Consider the following 14,088-nt stretch of genomic DNA (forward strand, 5'->3'; position numbering starts at 1 on the left):
ATTTTGAAACTTCTTAAAAATTCATCTCAAATTGACTTGCCAGTACGGAAATGTCGACCAACCACATGTTAGCGAGTCACTTTATCTCACGAATTCTCTTTCTCACTCAACTTCCTCTAGTCAGGCGAAGGAGGGAGACGAAGAAGAGAGAGAACGATTCAGTCTATATTGATAATGTTTTTTCTTAAGCGTCATGTGATAGTCCGAGACAAATGCAGGCTTGGATAATATACTGAAAGGAGATCATGGACACAAAGTTAAAACTTTTTTTTTTTTTGACATCGTAAATGATCAGTAGCGTAATGTGCAACACATAATTATTTTTGCTCGGATTATATCTAGTGTTTGTTATTGACCTTGTTCGGGTTGCTAGAGTAGGTAGCTAATTTTGTCGTGCCGGAGCGGCGGGCTATACGAGGGGTGGGATTTTGGTCCGGAGACCCGGAATTCGCCCACGACCGCCCGAGTCCGAAGCGTCCGTGACCGTCCGTTGCCCGAATCGGTCTGTACCCGCCCGACCGAAAGAGCTTGAGAGGACGGACGCTGGCATAGGTCCTTACCCGGTGGTCCGACCGAATCCGCCCACTTATATTGTCCGCCCGACCGATTCCGTCCATACCCGTTCGTTTATCCTACCCGTCACACCCGCCTGCCTATATGATTGATTTTAAGCCTATATGATTGATTTTAAGCCTTTAGATTTGTAGGATTAGCTACAACCGTTAGATTTCAAGAGTAAAAATATATAACCCTAGAACTCACTTTTCTTAATCTTATCTTCACCTCTTTACTTATCTAGTCTCTCTCTCCTCCAAAATCTCAATATCTCATCAGTAACCCTTCAATCCACAATACACCGTTAAAACCCACAATGCACCGATCGTAATCCATGTGAAGAATAATACAACCGATCGTAATCCATGAGAAATCTCAATGATTATCTTTTAATTTTGTATTCATATACTTTTTGGAATTGTAAAGTGAGAGTTTAGAAAGTTGTATTTAGTTACTAAACATTTTTAATTTGGGATAATTTTTTTTTTATTTGTTCATTAGTAACCGGTGCCCGACCGACCGATACCTGGTTTGCCCGACTATCAAAACGGTCATGGACGAGCACTTTGTTAGAGAAAAATCTGAAATGCCCGCCCGTTTTGTTTGGATGTCCGAATGGACACTTAAGACTTATGCCCGTTCCGCCCGAACCGGTTGACTTAGTGTCCGTTTCCCGCCCGTCCGGACCGATTCCCACCCCTGCCGCTATACTCATGTTAGGACTACAAAAAGGAAGTGATAATGTTTTCTGCCTAAAAATAGAGTGAGAGAAACTTTTAAGACAAATTCCATGGTTGAAGAACTTCATTTTGGTCAGAGGAGAAATTTACCCTCGAACCAATTTGATCTCTGTTAGAAGAAACTCTGTATAGTTGTTGTTGTTTCTAATCATCAATGATGGCCAATCAGCAGCAGCAACAACAACAACAACAAATGAATCCTTCATTTGTAGGCCCTAATTCCTCTTCTGCTAATCCAAATGTAGCTCAACCTAATAAGGATCGAAAATTGGCTTCCGCCGAGCAGCTGGTGCTTGAACTCAGCAACCCCGATCTGAGAGAAAACGCTTTGCTTGATTTATCAAAGGTTCAATCTTTCACTCACTCTCTTCTCGTTTTCTGCGCAGCTAGTAATCAATATCCGTTTCATCATTTTCAATGTTTTGATTCAATTTTAGGGTATTTTGTTTGGTTTTAGTTGGAAAAGGTTGAATTTTTGTGTGTGGGTAACGAGCTTATCCGCAAAAAGGAGAAGCTTTCTCGTCATCTAAATTGGGGATTTTGACCTAATATAGTTCTATTGGAATTAGATCCATTTATACCTAATGGAAATTGTTTAGAACCTTCTTTATTGCATGAAATGATGGAAGCTAATGAAATTGGAAAATTTTGATATTCCCTTTTTCAGCTCAATATGTGATATAGCTTGCTCTAAGGTTCTAGATTATCATGGTTCAACATTTCAGAAGATATTGCTTATCTAGTTTTGATGGAGAAATGGTCGTAGAACATTTCATCTTCGCTTGGGCATTAAATTATATACTAATTATAAGATGAAGTTTGTTGAAATTTAACAGATGATTTTGTTATGTACTTACTTCTTTCGTAAATGGGGGATAACTATAAGCTTGATTTTTCTTTTATAATTATTTGATTATGTTTATACTAAGAAAAACGTTCGATTTTTTCCTTAATAGAAACGAGAAATATTTCAAGATCTCGCTCCTCTGCTATGGAATTCTTTTGGTACCATCGCCGCCCTCTTGCAGGTATGCATGTGTTTCATATTTGTTATTGGTTTAAGAGTTAATCTTCGTGATAACACGATTACCAAGCTGCTATTTATAAACTAATGAAATTTCTACCGGCCTATCCAATAGAACTTGCTAGTGTCTGAAAAACAAATGGGATTTTTTGCAGTCTTTCAATCTTTCTGAAGGCCATTCTACTATTTACTCTTTTGTTCATCTTTGATTTGGTTTTCTGTTTCTAATCTCTTACAGGAAATTGTTTCAATATACCCTGTACTTTCACCTCCAACCCTTACTCCAGGAGCATCAAACCGAGTCTGCAACGCCCTTGCTCTTCTTCAGGTCATTGTTATAAATTTTTGTAGTTTAGGGCAGATATCTCTCGTATCTCTTGCTCATGATGAATGCATTTAGTGGAAACTGGTTAAATGATTCTTATTACCCCCAAAAGTTTGTTATATATACATTATAATTTCTTGTTTTTGTTCTTGTCTTACCAAAGAGGAATTAATCAACGTTTTTATTTATGCAGTGTGTAGCATCTCATCCCGATACTCGGACACTTTTTCTCAACGGTATTTCCGTAATCCTTTGTACAATAATTTGGAAAATTTGAATTAATGCAGTTAATAAACTGAACTTTCATCCACGGGGGAATCATCATACTTCTGTAGTATAGGACTTTGATATGTAATTCTTTTCGGGGTTGCTAGATTGTGGTTCAGAGTTTCAAATGGTTCCTTTTGTTTTTGGTGGTTCCCACTGTCCATCACAAAAGTGTCTCATTTTATGCGTATCAGTACTTCTCATGTATTGCCTAGCAATATTCCAGTACGAACTCGAATAACTTGTTTCGAATGATGTGTTGGTAATTCAACTAATCAAAATGTGTTCAGAACGAGTTTCAGGATAAATTAAACTTGGTGTACAATGAAGATCCTGGCTCTAGCTATTCCTTGTTATTATGCGTTTGGTTCTACTACTCTGGTTGACTAAGGGGTAACTTATAACGGATTATTTTCATTCTCCAATTTTCAGCTCATATCCCTCTGTATTTGTACCCCTTTCTGAATACCACAAGCAAAACTCGACCATTTGAGTATTTGAGGCTTACCAGCTTGGGTGTTATTGGCGCACTTGTAAAGGTACATATAGCTTCTTTCATGTGTAAGATTACTCACTAAGAATTATCTCTTATACCAACAAATTTGAATCTTCTTTTGCAGGTAGACGATACCGATGTAATAAGTTTCCTTCTCTCAACTGAGATAATACCGTTGTGTCTACGCACCATGGAAATGGGAAGTGAGCTTTCAAAAACTGTGAGTGACTGAATCTATTATCAAATTGTACAAATAGCATTTACGCTTTTTTTTTTTTTTTTTTTTTTTTCTAATCTTGAGATCAGAACTTTCAGAGAAGTCAATCATCTTCTGGGGGGCTTCTTTGAAGTTATTTGCTGGTTAGTATAAGTCTAAACAACTGTTTGTCTAATGTACAGGTAGCTACTTTTATCGTTCAAAAGATTCTGCTGGATGATGTGGGACTGTCATATATCTGCGCTACAGCTGAGAGATTTTTCGCTGTAGGTCGTGTTCTGGCAACTATGGTTGCATCTCTTGCGGAGCAACCTTCTTCTCGGTTGCTTAAGCATATCATTCGCTGCTATCTTAGACTTTCAGATAACCCAAGGTTAGCTAAGGAAGTAATACATCACCCATCATCTAAAACTAGAAATTCATCCTTCGGGGGTTTAATAAAGATTTATCTATTTCTTCATGCAGGGCTTGTGAAGCATTAAGGAACTGCCTCCCTGACATGTTAAGAGATGCAACGTTCAGCAACTGCCTTCGTGTAAGTCCTCCTTAAATATTAACCCTCTGAGAAGTTTCAAACAAAAAATATTAACCCTCTGAGGTTCATACGTGGGTTTTTCATATGAAATTGCGTAAAGATGTACGCTCTTTTGAAATCAATCCGAATTTATGGTTGGCATTCTAACTTGGGTGAAATCACGGCCAACTTATTTGGCATCGGTTTGTGGGAAGAGTGGCCTAGTGGGTCATCTCATGCCGATCCCGAGACAACCCCGCCCTAAACTGCTTTGGATGTAAGCAACATCTTGAACTAGCACATTTCTGCATGAGGTTGTAAGGACAGGAGTCCAAGAGGTCACGGTGACCTTGTCTTCATCATTTCCCTTATTTTGATTTTCCATCATTTTTCTTTGTGATAACTTGTATCAACATCCTTTTTCTTTGTTTATTTGATTTCAGGAGGATCCGACAACTAAGAGGTGGCTGCAACAACTGATACACAACGTAGCATCCGGAGGAAACCGAGCAGCGACACTTCAAGGTGGAGGACTTGACCATCTGCTAGCCAACCAGTCTAGGGTTCTGTAAATGGATCGATCCTACATTAGTATTTAACTTAAGTGCGATGCTTCAGTACGAGCGCCAGGTAAGTTGTTGGGCCTCGTCGGGCCGCACTCAACGGCAAGCCCGATATGCTCCCTCTTTTGATTGCCTCTTAATCTATTTGTTGTCTTATAATTTCTAGATAAAGAAAACAGGTTACTGTGGAAAGTCTAAGAAATTGGTTACTGATATTTATTGCTTCTGAGAACTGCTCATTTTGAGACACCCCTTATGTGAAGTTATTTTAAAGTTGTTTTATAATTTTATTCGACTTTTTCCTGATACAAAGGCACTGGCCCGTCATCCAGTACTTGTATTGTCATCGTGTGAGCTTCCAGAAGCCCTTTGGAAATCCCCTGACGATAGTTGATGTTCAAGTTTTTCCTGACCAGGTATTGGATGTTCCGAAAGCCATGCGAGACTATTAGAATCTCTTGTTAGACTGTACAAGTAAATTATAAGTAATGATATCTTGGCTTTTTTGTTTACTGAGTTTACGGGCATGGGCTGCTGGGCCGGAAACTCTGAGACCTCTGCTCTTTTTCCCCATCGGTCGTGACCTCTGCTCGTGTGTCCATGGGACAAAGACCATTTGAAATGGATGGTGTGATTTAGTAAAATCCTCAAACATGCTTTTGGTCGTTTGTTTTAGAAATGTATAATATGTATCCATCTCTGGAACCCAAGACCTAGAAAACGGAAACCAACTTGATAACCTCTCTGTTCAAGGTTTATCGATGAAGTGAGATAAATTGGTAAAAAAGGGAAAGGTAGCTTTTGGTTTTTGACATAAAGAAAGAAGGTTGTGACATTGAATCGGGCATGTGAAAATTTGGTCCTAGTTAGAGGGTGTTTGATTTTTTAGCACTTATAAGTGCTAGCACTTACTAAGTGATATCACTTGTAAGTGCTATGGCGTTTGTTTTTCATCATTTCTAAGTGTTTGATTTTTGTTTTTATGTTAATTTTAAATGTTATAAATTGAGAAATTGTCTATTTTGACCTTAAAGTAGTTACATTTTAGCATTTCATGCTAATTCATTATGCTCGCGAGTTTGGATACAAGATAATTACGATTTATAAATACTTTGTGTTGAAAATATTAACCTCTAATAATTAAGAATTATGAACGAGAAAAAACTTCCGTTGCGTCATGAAGTTTGGGTGGTTCCGTGATTAATGAAGAAAGAGATGCGAAAAAAATTAGGAGAAAAGCTTAGGTGAAGGATGAGTGAAGAAGGAAAAGAGTCATCGCTTAAGTCATCGCATAAGTCATAAAAAGATTTTTTACTTATCAATTGTTTAAGATTTTCTTTTTAGTTATAATTATATTGGTAATTATTATATTCAGAGAAGGATAAGAATGTCTTTTTTAGCACTTAGAAAGTAAGTGCAAAAAAGTAAGCTCCAAATTGGAGCTTACTTTTTTGCACTTACTTTGACCCCACTTACAAGTGATATTCACTTATTAAGTGAAAAATCAAACAGCCTAAAATTGCCGGCCCGCACTTATTAAGTGAAAATCACTTAATAAGTGCGAAAATCAAACACCCTCTTAGTGGAACAAGAGAGACCCGATCAGACATGTAAACTTCTGTAGTATTTTGCAAACCACCTATTTACAACTTCAGATTCCTTATCTCATCAAAAAAAAAAAACTTAAGATTCCTTAAAAGAGGTGCAAATTGAAAATGTTTGGTTTTTAGGCTCATTTTGTATGCGAGAAAATCAGGTAGACAATGAAAATCGACTTTCCATTGTTTAGCTAAACCAAGAAGGTGCTACAAACCATTTTGTAGCTGTAAAAAAGGTGTGAAATTTTTTACCACCCTCTATATATTATATATATAAATGGAAGAGCAGGGCTACTGGGCATCCAAAACATTTCTTTGGGCATCACATAGAATTGATTTAAGGACAAAATTTTGTTATGAGTACACAAATTAACTTTTGTGTTTTTACCCCCCTAATCCCTTTACCTCCAACCACTACCCACTACCACTACTTCGGACCCCGTCCACCAATTCCGATCGCCATTACTAATTTCTTTTTCACTCTCTGACCCCGAAGCAAACCCCTTTGTCAGAACAAAGAAAAAGAAATGATGTGGAGGTGGAAAGAGAGAGAGAGACAATGAGTGAATCGGTGTTGGTGGTCAGAGGTGGCGTGTGTGTATGTATTTTAGTTGTTTTACATGTTTTGATCTTAAGATCTTGAAATAATTTTTTTTATTGAATGCATATGTTTTTTACTTTCAAAACAAGACTGAGTTTAAGAAAAAAATATTTTGAAGTCTGAATTGATTAGAGAAGTAAACACAAGCAAGTACTTCAATGCATGGGTGGAGTCACATGGAGACCAGCCCTGGCTCAAGCGAGGGGTGGAATTTGGTAGTTTTAGGTTTTAGCAAGAGTATTAAAACTATGCATCTGCAGCTGATATGGTACACCATTCACCCTCCGCCCATTTGGTCAAGCAATCAAATCCCATCACTAGCCGTATGCGCTCTAATTTTTGGGTATTTGCTTTTCACCCCAATGTTTTATGAACAATCACTTTAGGTGCCCTTTTTCATCCTTTACTTTTTGACCAACTTTTTTTTTTATCCTCAGTCTTTTTTTTATTCAAGTTTTACTCTCTTTGTTAGGTTTAATGTACTTCCACCACCAAATTGTTTAACTGTTTAATGTACTTCCACCACCAAAACCTCCGAAATTGTTTATCGAAATAACGTCTTTACGATATCTCATGGGTATCAGCACAATATTTTACATAAGATAACAATTTCCAATATTAAGCAAAGAACAACATATAGAATCATCTATTATGCTTGAAAATCTTTTAAAATCGATCACTATAACACCCTAATTTTCTGCTTTAACACATCTGTATGTTTTTATCTTTTCTACTTTTTTGGGAATCATACGTCATGAAACATTTGATTTAGATAATTTAGATACATGTGACAATAATGATATAAAAAATCGACATTATTCACCAAATATTGTCTTTAGATTATAGTATTACGAGTGCATATGATTTGTAAAATTTTAGGCTAGCCACCTTTGACTCCAAATTGGTAGCCCAAGTGGTTCCAAGGTGTTGACATAAACTCCAAAAATCCCTGGAGGTCCCAAGTTTGAACTCTAGAGAAGGTGAAATCTTTAGTTATTTGAATTGGGATTACTAGGGTGTAAATAATGTAGTTGGGCTATAGGCCCGGTCTTGTAAAAGTTTGAATGGGCAGTTATCGAGCTTATCACATCTTTGATGTATCAATGCCAAATGTAATGACTATTGTAGATTGTAGTCCATTTTCAAAAAAAAAAAAGTTTGACTCCAAATTCTGCCTCCGCCCTTGCTTCAAATGTACAAGTAAAGTTACGTTTGATTTATTTTAGATATCAGATTTAACAAAAACAAACAACACCATTGTGAAAGAAACAAAAATAAGCCATAAACCTAATATGATTTTGATCTTGATCCAACCCTTAACCCCTGAGTACCTAACCCATTGAATCAGAAAGTAGATAAACCCATTAACCTTAATTTGAAAATTTAAAAAGCTCTAGAAAGAAAAGTTAAAACTAGAACTTAGAATCTTCAATACAGGGGATTACCTATACTATATGTAATAGATTTAAGAGGATTACCTGATTAAAAAGATCAAAAATTCAATTTGTGAGAGATGAAGCCTCAAAATTCAAGAGATTAAGCCATATTTGTTTTTATCACACAGCTCCGAGTTAGAAACCTTTTAGCATAAGGTGGTTCGGGTTCCCTTAGTTGGTTGTTTAATGACTAATAGAGTCTTGAGAGTAGGTTCCTTTTGCGCGTAAGAGCATCTCCAGCGCAACACTCAATCTTACAAATATTGAGTGGCACATACGATTTTTGGAATTTTTTCTTAGAAATTCTCTATGAGGAAACACTCAATTTTGATCTCTAAGATGATGTGGAGGTAGTTAAATAGATATATCTTTGAGCTTATCTTTAGATGTACAACTCATCAATATTTAAGTTTGAACCAATATAAATCAAGTCTTCATATATTTTTAAAATAATTTACAAATATAACAATGTCTTTTTTTTAAGTAACAAAAAAAGTACTAATATCACATAAGTAAATAAAATAAGTTAAGAATTTTGCACTGGATCTTTTTCCGTCACTTAACAATGAGAATCTCAATTAGATATTGACACATAAGACTAGTAGAAACCTTGTTACATCATAGATGTGATAAGCTCGATAACCGCCCACTCAAACACTAACAGAACCGGGTCTATAGCCCAACAAGACATGGCCTAAAGCCCAACAACATTATTTACACCCTAATAACCTCAATTCAAATGACCAAAGATTCCACCTTCTCTAGGATTCGAACTTGGGACCTCCAGGACTTTCTGGAATTTATGTCAACACCTTGGAACCACTTTGGCTACCAACTGTTGACCGTAGAAACTTTGTTGTTTTGCACTGGAGATGCGTTAATGAGAACGGGATTCATAAATTGACGTGTCTCTTGCACGAGCATTACCAATACTCATATTTCCCTATGAATTGTCAATTCCCCTTCGTAGTTATATGTATTTTGTATTTATGTAATGAAGATAAACAAGTGGGTCATGCGGGTGATGAGCCAATCAATTAGAGATACAAATGAGATCTATTTCGTGTTATTTTTTATCTTCATTGTGATTTCTTCTACATACTACTTTAAGGTATTAGGCTATTTTCTCTCTAAAACAGTCATATTGTAATATTCCTAATATTGTTTTTTAAAAATTAAATTTATTAAAATATTTCTAATAAGTCATGCATTACTTCTAATTTTAGCAAGTGAAAGTTCAATGTTCTTTCTTTTATTTCTTTCTTTTAACAATTCAAATTGCCATAATTCAAGATTTCTAATTTAAGAATAAAAATAGATTCTTCAACAAAAAAGAAAGAATAAAAATAAATTATGTCTTAACAAGGTCATTGTTGTTTTGGGGGTCACAATCAAATTTCATATAACTTATGGCTAAACAAGGATTAATGAGACATTCACATTTGAAACTCCCCATCTTTCCAATTTTAGCAAAACACCCCCTCAAATATTTCTAGTACCCCCAAATCATAAGCTTTAAAAGAAAAAAAAATAAATCCTTCATTTTAGTCATAAATTGCCAATTAAACCTAAATTTAATTCTTTCCACAAAAAGGTACACAAATTTTCTTTTTCAGATTATCAGCGAAAAAATCCAATCTATAAATTCTGACTTCATCAGTACTGTACAGTTGTGTCACACATCAGTAACAGTTAGAACTCACGTGGGTACGTTTACCTACCTTCTAAAACATCATCATCTCTCTAACTCGTAACTCGAGAAAGACCACTCTGAAGACCCTCTCTCTCTCTCACTAGTCCAAACTCAAACAACTCCAAACTCTCTCTCTTCCAAAGTACTATTTTCCCTCCACAAAGAGAAAAAAGAAACAAGATTTCAAGAAAATCTGACGTCGCTGGTTTCGCCATTACGGGAAACACGATGACGACGAACACCAAAACCACCACCACCACTTCCGGCGCCGCCGCCGTTACTAAATCCGGTTTAGAAATCGTTTCACTTTCTTACGCTGCCTCAGCCTCTAAATCCGTTGAAAAACGAGGCGTTATTACTACAGTGACCACCGATCATCAAACTAGGTCATCATCCGTTGTTGCAGTTGAAGAAATTCTTCAGTATAGTTTTAGAAATAAAACTTTACTTGAAGAAGCTTTAACTCATTCTTCTCATACTGAATTTCCTTCTTATCAAAGACTTGAATTTGTTGGTGATGCCGCTCTAGGTTTAGCTATAGCTAATTTTGTTTTTATTACTTATCCTGATCTTGATCCTGGTCAATTATCTCTTCTTAGAGCTGCTAATATTAGTACTGAGAAACTTGCTAGAGTTGCTATTCGTCATGGTCTTTATCGATTTCTTCGTCATAATGCCCCTTCTCTTGATCTTAAGGTTCTCAAAATTGAAATTGAGTTGATTTTTTTAGGTTAAAAATAGTTGTGTGCGAATTTGATTTTTGATCTGTTTGTGGTTTTGCATGTGTTTTATTTTCTAGGTTAAAGAATTTGCTCTGGCTATTGAAGATGAAGCAGATGATAATACTTTTGGTGGTTCTGTTAAAGCACCTAAGGTTTTAGCAGATATTGTTGAATCAATTGCTGCTGCTCTTTATGTTGATTGCAATTTTGATTTGAAACTTCTCTGGAAGGTACTTCTTTTGTTAATTGTCTCACTCTAATTTTGTTATTTGTCAGTTTTTCTTAAATTTCAATTGATCTTTTCTAGGGTTTTTTTAGGGAAAATTGATCTTTTCAGTACTTCAGTTGTATTTTGATATTTAATCGTCTATTATGATTTCTCTTAATGTTCATAGAGTTTGATTGGGAGATTTTTTTCCAGTACTTTCGTCGTCTTTTGGAGCCAATTGTTACGATGGAAAATTTGGAGCAACAGCCAGTGACAACGCTATATGAGTTATGTCAGAAGCAGGGGAAGTTTGTTGATATCAAGTATTGGAGAAAGGGGTTGAAAAACATTGCTAGTATTTATGTGGACGGGAAGCTTGTCGGATGTAGTGCTTCTGAGCAAAAAGAATTGGCGAAGATCAATGCAGCAAAGGAAGCTCTTCAGAAACTGGTTAATGCAGATGGTACGCCCAAGGAGTTGGATGAGAATTTTTCCGGCATTGTCGAGATCGAGGAAGCAAAACGGAAACTGCATGAGTTCTGCTGCAAAAAACGCTGGTGTAAGCCATCATACAAGTACGTATTTTGCTCTTAAACAACAGAATTATTTTTCTGTTTAACTTTTACATTTAGAGTCCGTGATTAGCGTCAGAAAATTGGGAGTGAGGAAGAATGAGCTAAATGGCGGTTCCTTTAGTTTTAGCCTTTCAGGTTTTTAGCTTGTATGCTAGTCAAAGCTCAATGATGAAGAAAAATGGTAGTGTTTTATTGGCATCTAGAGACACTAGAAAGAGTGACCTTCGTCGTTAGAATTATTGAATTGTCTGAGTTACTTCCATGCTAGACTTCCTTTTCCTTGGTCTGAGTATCATTACAAATGCGAGCTGCATAGAATTTTAGGAATTTGGAACTAGTTGATTGTAGCTTGCAATGGCTCTTAAATGCATGTGACGAAGTGGTTCATTGTTTCCTAACCTTTTGTTCTTTAGATCTTCCATATTCTCCTGATTTCTTTCTTTTGGTTGTAACCAAGGTTTACATAATTCCCGAAAGTGACTTCGGAATAAATTAAGTTTCGAGTTTTGATCATTAAGGTTTTTAGCCTCCGTAACAAAATAGAGTTTTTCCTAAGTAAGATTATTTGCTTTGTTTTCATTCTAACCATTAAGACATCGGTAGTTGACCGTTGGTACAGGGTTTTGATCTTAATTCAAGTTTTTTTTTTCCGTATTTGATGTTTAGGGTTTAAAGTGCCTTCAACATAGGATTTTTCTGGTTAACATTGTTTAGAACCCCTAGTTAGCAATGAAAATTGTATGAAAGCAGACAATGATGAGTAGAATTGTATATGTTGTGAAACCACATTTCCTTCTCTATGATGCCAAAGAATTGAATGATGGGATGCCTTCAAAACGGGCCTCTAGCTACTTCATTCTGAGTGCAATTTTTTCCCTTAGTTTTCAGATCCAAAATATAAACTACGAGAACTAATCGAACAAACTGCACTAAGAATAAAAGGAATTAGTGAAAACCTATCGTTCCTTGGCATCACATATAAGGAAACTTGTTTTCACAAGTAGTGATTCAACTCAGCTAGTCCTACTCTCTTTGTTCCGTGTTGAAGGTTTTGTACATTATTATTGAATAATTAAAATAACTACATCAGAGATGCTTTTTAAGTTTTAATTTACTTGCTTCATAACTGAGTCTGATTTTTCGTTCTTATGATTAGTTTACTTTTTTTCTTTTTTTGATGTCCTTGTTATATATCCGGATATGCGTGTTGTTGTTGTTGCCGGATATGCGTGTTATATGAACATATTTACATCTTTGTGTGAACTTGCAGAGTAGTGAAAGAAGTAGGTCCTGCCCATGAGAGAAAATTTGTGTGTTCAGTTCAGATTGAAACTATAAGTGGCACATATATAACGTCTGGAGATGTAAAGCCCAAAGTAAAAGATGCCGAAAACTCTGCAGCTTCGATGATGTTACATGGTCTTGAAGAACATAAACACGAGTGGGGGAAAAAGCCTTGACCAAACCAATCAACCACGTTTCCATCTCCTCCTCCTTTGTATCATCCATTCCTCCTTGCTCCTTAGTTCTAACTTATATTTATGTTTTGATTAGTTCACTTATCTCTGTTGTATTTGAGTGACTTTTTTTTTCTCTCGCGAGAGAAATGATGGGAAAAATGGTAACTTTAAACCTAGCCCAACATGAGAATGTTGAAGATGATTCGATGGATTTTTTTTTAAGAAAATTAGGCCTATTTTATTTTCTGAACCATTTTCTAATGTCATTTTATAATCCTTGCATATGAGAATTTGGCTCAACAATTGGACACTATGATTGAATGAAGAAATTAGAAACCTTATTTAAGGGTCAAGGGAAACTCTTAGAACACTGCTGTATTAATATGATTGTGAACCTCATCCAACATTGGGAGATTTTGGCTCAGTGCTTTTTGCGTTTCCTGGTGAATAATCATCAGTTTGTAACAACATGATATAAGACAACTTTATATCATAATATCATATGGTATAAACATATCAAAACAATGTGATAAATAAGCAAGTATCACGAAATATTTATTACATCAAAGACTATTGAAAAGAATTATAGAGACGAACAAAATATTAGAGGCTATTATTTGAAATTCTAGTTTTGTTTTGACAATGAAGTAAAGGATTAGTTAATTTCAACAAAAAAAAAAAAAAGTAAAGGATTAGTTCAACAAAAAAAAAAAAAAAAAAAAGTAAAGGACTCCCTAAAGAGGGGGTAGGTAGTCAACCATGCCCAAGGTAAGGCTCTTTTTTTTTTTTTTCATAAAAAAAAAAAGTAATAGCTTGAGACCCTTCAACTAAAAAAAAAAGTAATAGCTTGAGACACATTGCTAGCAATTTCTGGATTCCTTATCTGATGGCAAGATATACTCCTAACAAAAATTGGGAAATCTAACCTACCTATATAATAGGTTGTAACTAGACCGAATTAAAATTCCCTAGAAGTATGAATCTTATGCGAACAAAATCGACAACTGCTAAGACTTGGACATTAGGGGTTGGTAGAGCATTCTCCAGAACAAAACTCCGTACCTGCATAAGATGGTCAAAGCGGAGACAATATC

The 14,088-nt window shown here is 35.7% G+C and overlaps 2 protein-coding genes across 2 annotated transcripts; both read left to right on the top strand.

Moving 5' to 3' along the window:
- Positions 1 to 1,281: 1,281 nt before the first annotated feature.
- On the top strand, positions 1,282 to 4,983 carry LOC147552279 (Cell differentiation, Rcd1-like protein). Its single transcript, XM_086669249.1, has 9 exons — positions 1,282 to 1,641; positions 2,252 to 2,323; positions 2,558 to 2,647; positions 2,838 to 2,880; positions 3,344 to 3,450; positions 3,532 to 3,627; positions 3,807 to 3,997; positions 4,090 to 4,159; positions 4,582 to 4,983. Exons 1-9 carry the CDS (start codon positions 1,450 to 1,452, stop codon positions 4,708 to 4,710), a joined length of 990 nt encoding a protein of 329 aa, XP_086525375.1. The 5' UTR covers positions 1,282 to 1,449; the 3' UTR covers positions 4,711 to 4,983.
- A 5,103-nt stretch (positions 4,984 to 10,086) lies between these two features.
- On the top strand, positions 10,087 to 13,247 carry RTL2 (RNAse THREE-like protein 2). Its single transcript, XM_086669251.1, has 4 exons — positions 10,087 to 10,725; positions 10,829 to 10,981; positions 11,173 to 11,534; positions 12,805 to 13,247. Exons 1-4 carry the CDS (start codon positions 10,258 to 10,260, stop codon positions 12,992 to 12,994), a joined length of 1,173 nt encoding a protein of 390 aa, XP_086525377.1. The 5' UTR covers positions 10,087 to 10,257; the 3' UTR covers positions 12,995 to 13,247.
- The last annotated feature ends 841 nt before the right edge of the window (positions 13,248 to 14,088 follow it).

Source organism: Eschscholzia californica, unplaced genomic scaffold (genome assembly GCF_041429995.1).
Source record: "Eschscholzia californica isolate CP2 unplaced genomic scaffold, dmEscCali1.0.p SCAF_3, whole genome shotgun sequence".
NCBI classification, from domain to species: Eukaryota; Viridiplantae; Streptophyta; class Magnoliopsida; order Ranunculales; family Papaveraceae; genus Eschscholzia; species Eschscholzia californica.

What these genes read in the sequence shown, in the direction of transcription:
- LOC147552279 (XM_086669249.1), top strand. Translation starts at nt 1,450, where the DNA reads ATGATGGCCAATCAGCAGCAGCAACAACAACAACAACAAATGAATCCT. An exon ending in TTATTGGCGCACTTGTAAAG is followed by an intron (nt 3,451 to 3,531) that starts GTACATATAGCT and finishes CTTCTTTTGCAG; the next exon opens with GTAGACGATACCGATGTAAT. An exon ending in AGACTTTCAGATAACCCAAG is followed by an intron (nt 3,998 to 4,089) that starts GTTAGCTAAGGA and finishes TTCTTCATGCAG; the next exon opens with GGCTTGTGAAGCATTAAGGA.
- RTL2 (XM_086669251.1), top strand. Translation starts at nt 10,258, where the DNA reads ATGACGACGAACACCAAAACCACCACCACCACTTCCGGCGCCGCCGCC. An exon ending in CCCCTTCTCTTGATCTTAAG is followed by an intron (nt 10,726 to 10,828) that starts GTTCTCAAAATT and finishes TTTATTTTCTAG; the next exon opens with GTTAAAGAATTTGCTCTGGC. An exon ending in ATTTGAAACTTCTCTGGAAG is followed by an intron (nt 10,982 to 11,172) that starts GTACTTCTTTTG and finishes ATTTTTTTCCAG; the next exon opens with TACTTTCGTCGTCTTTTGGA.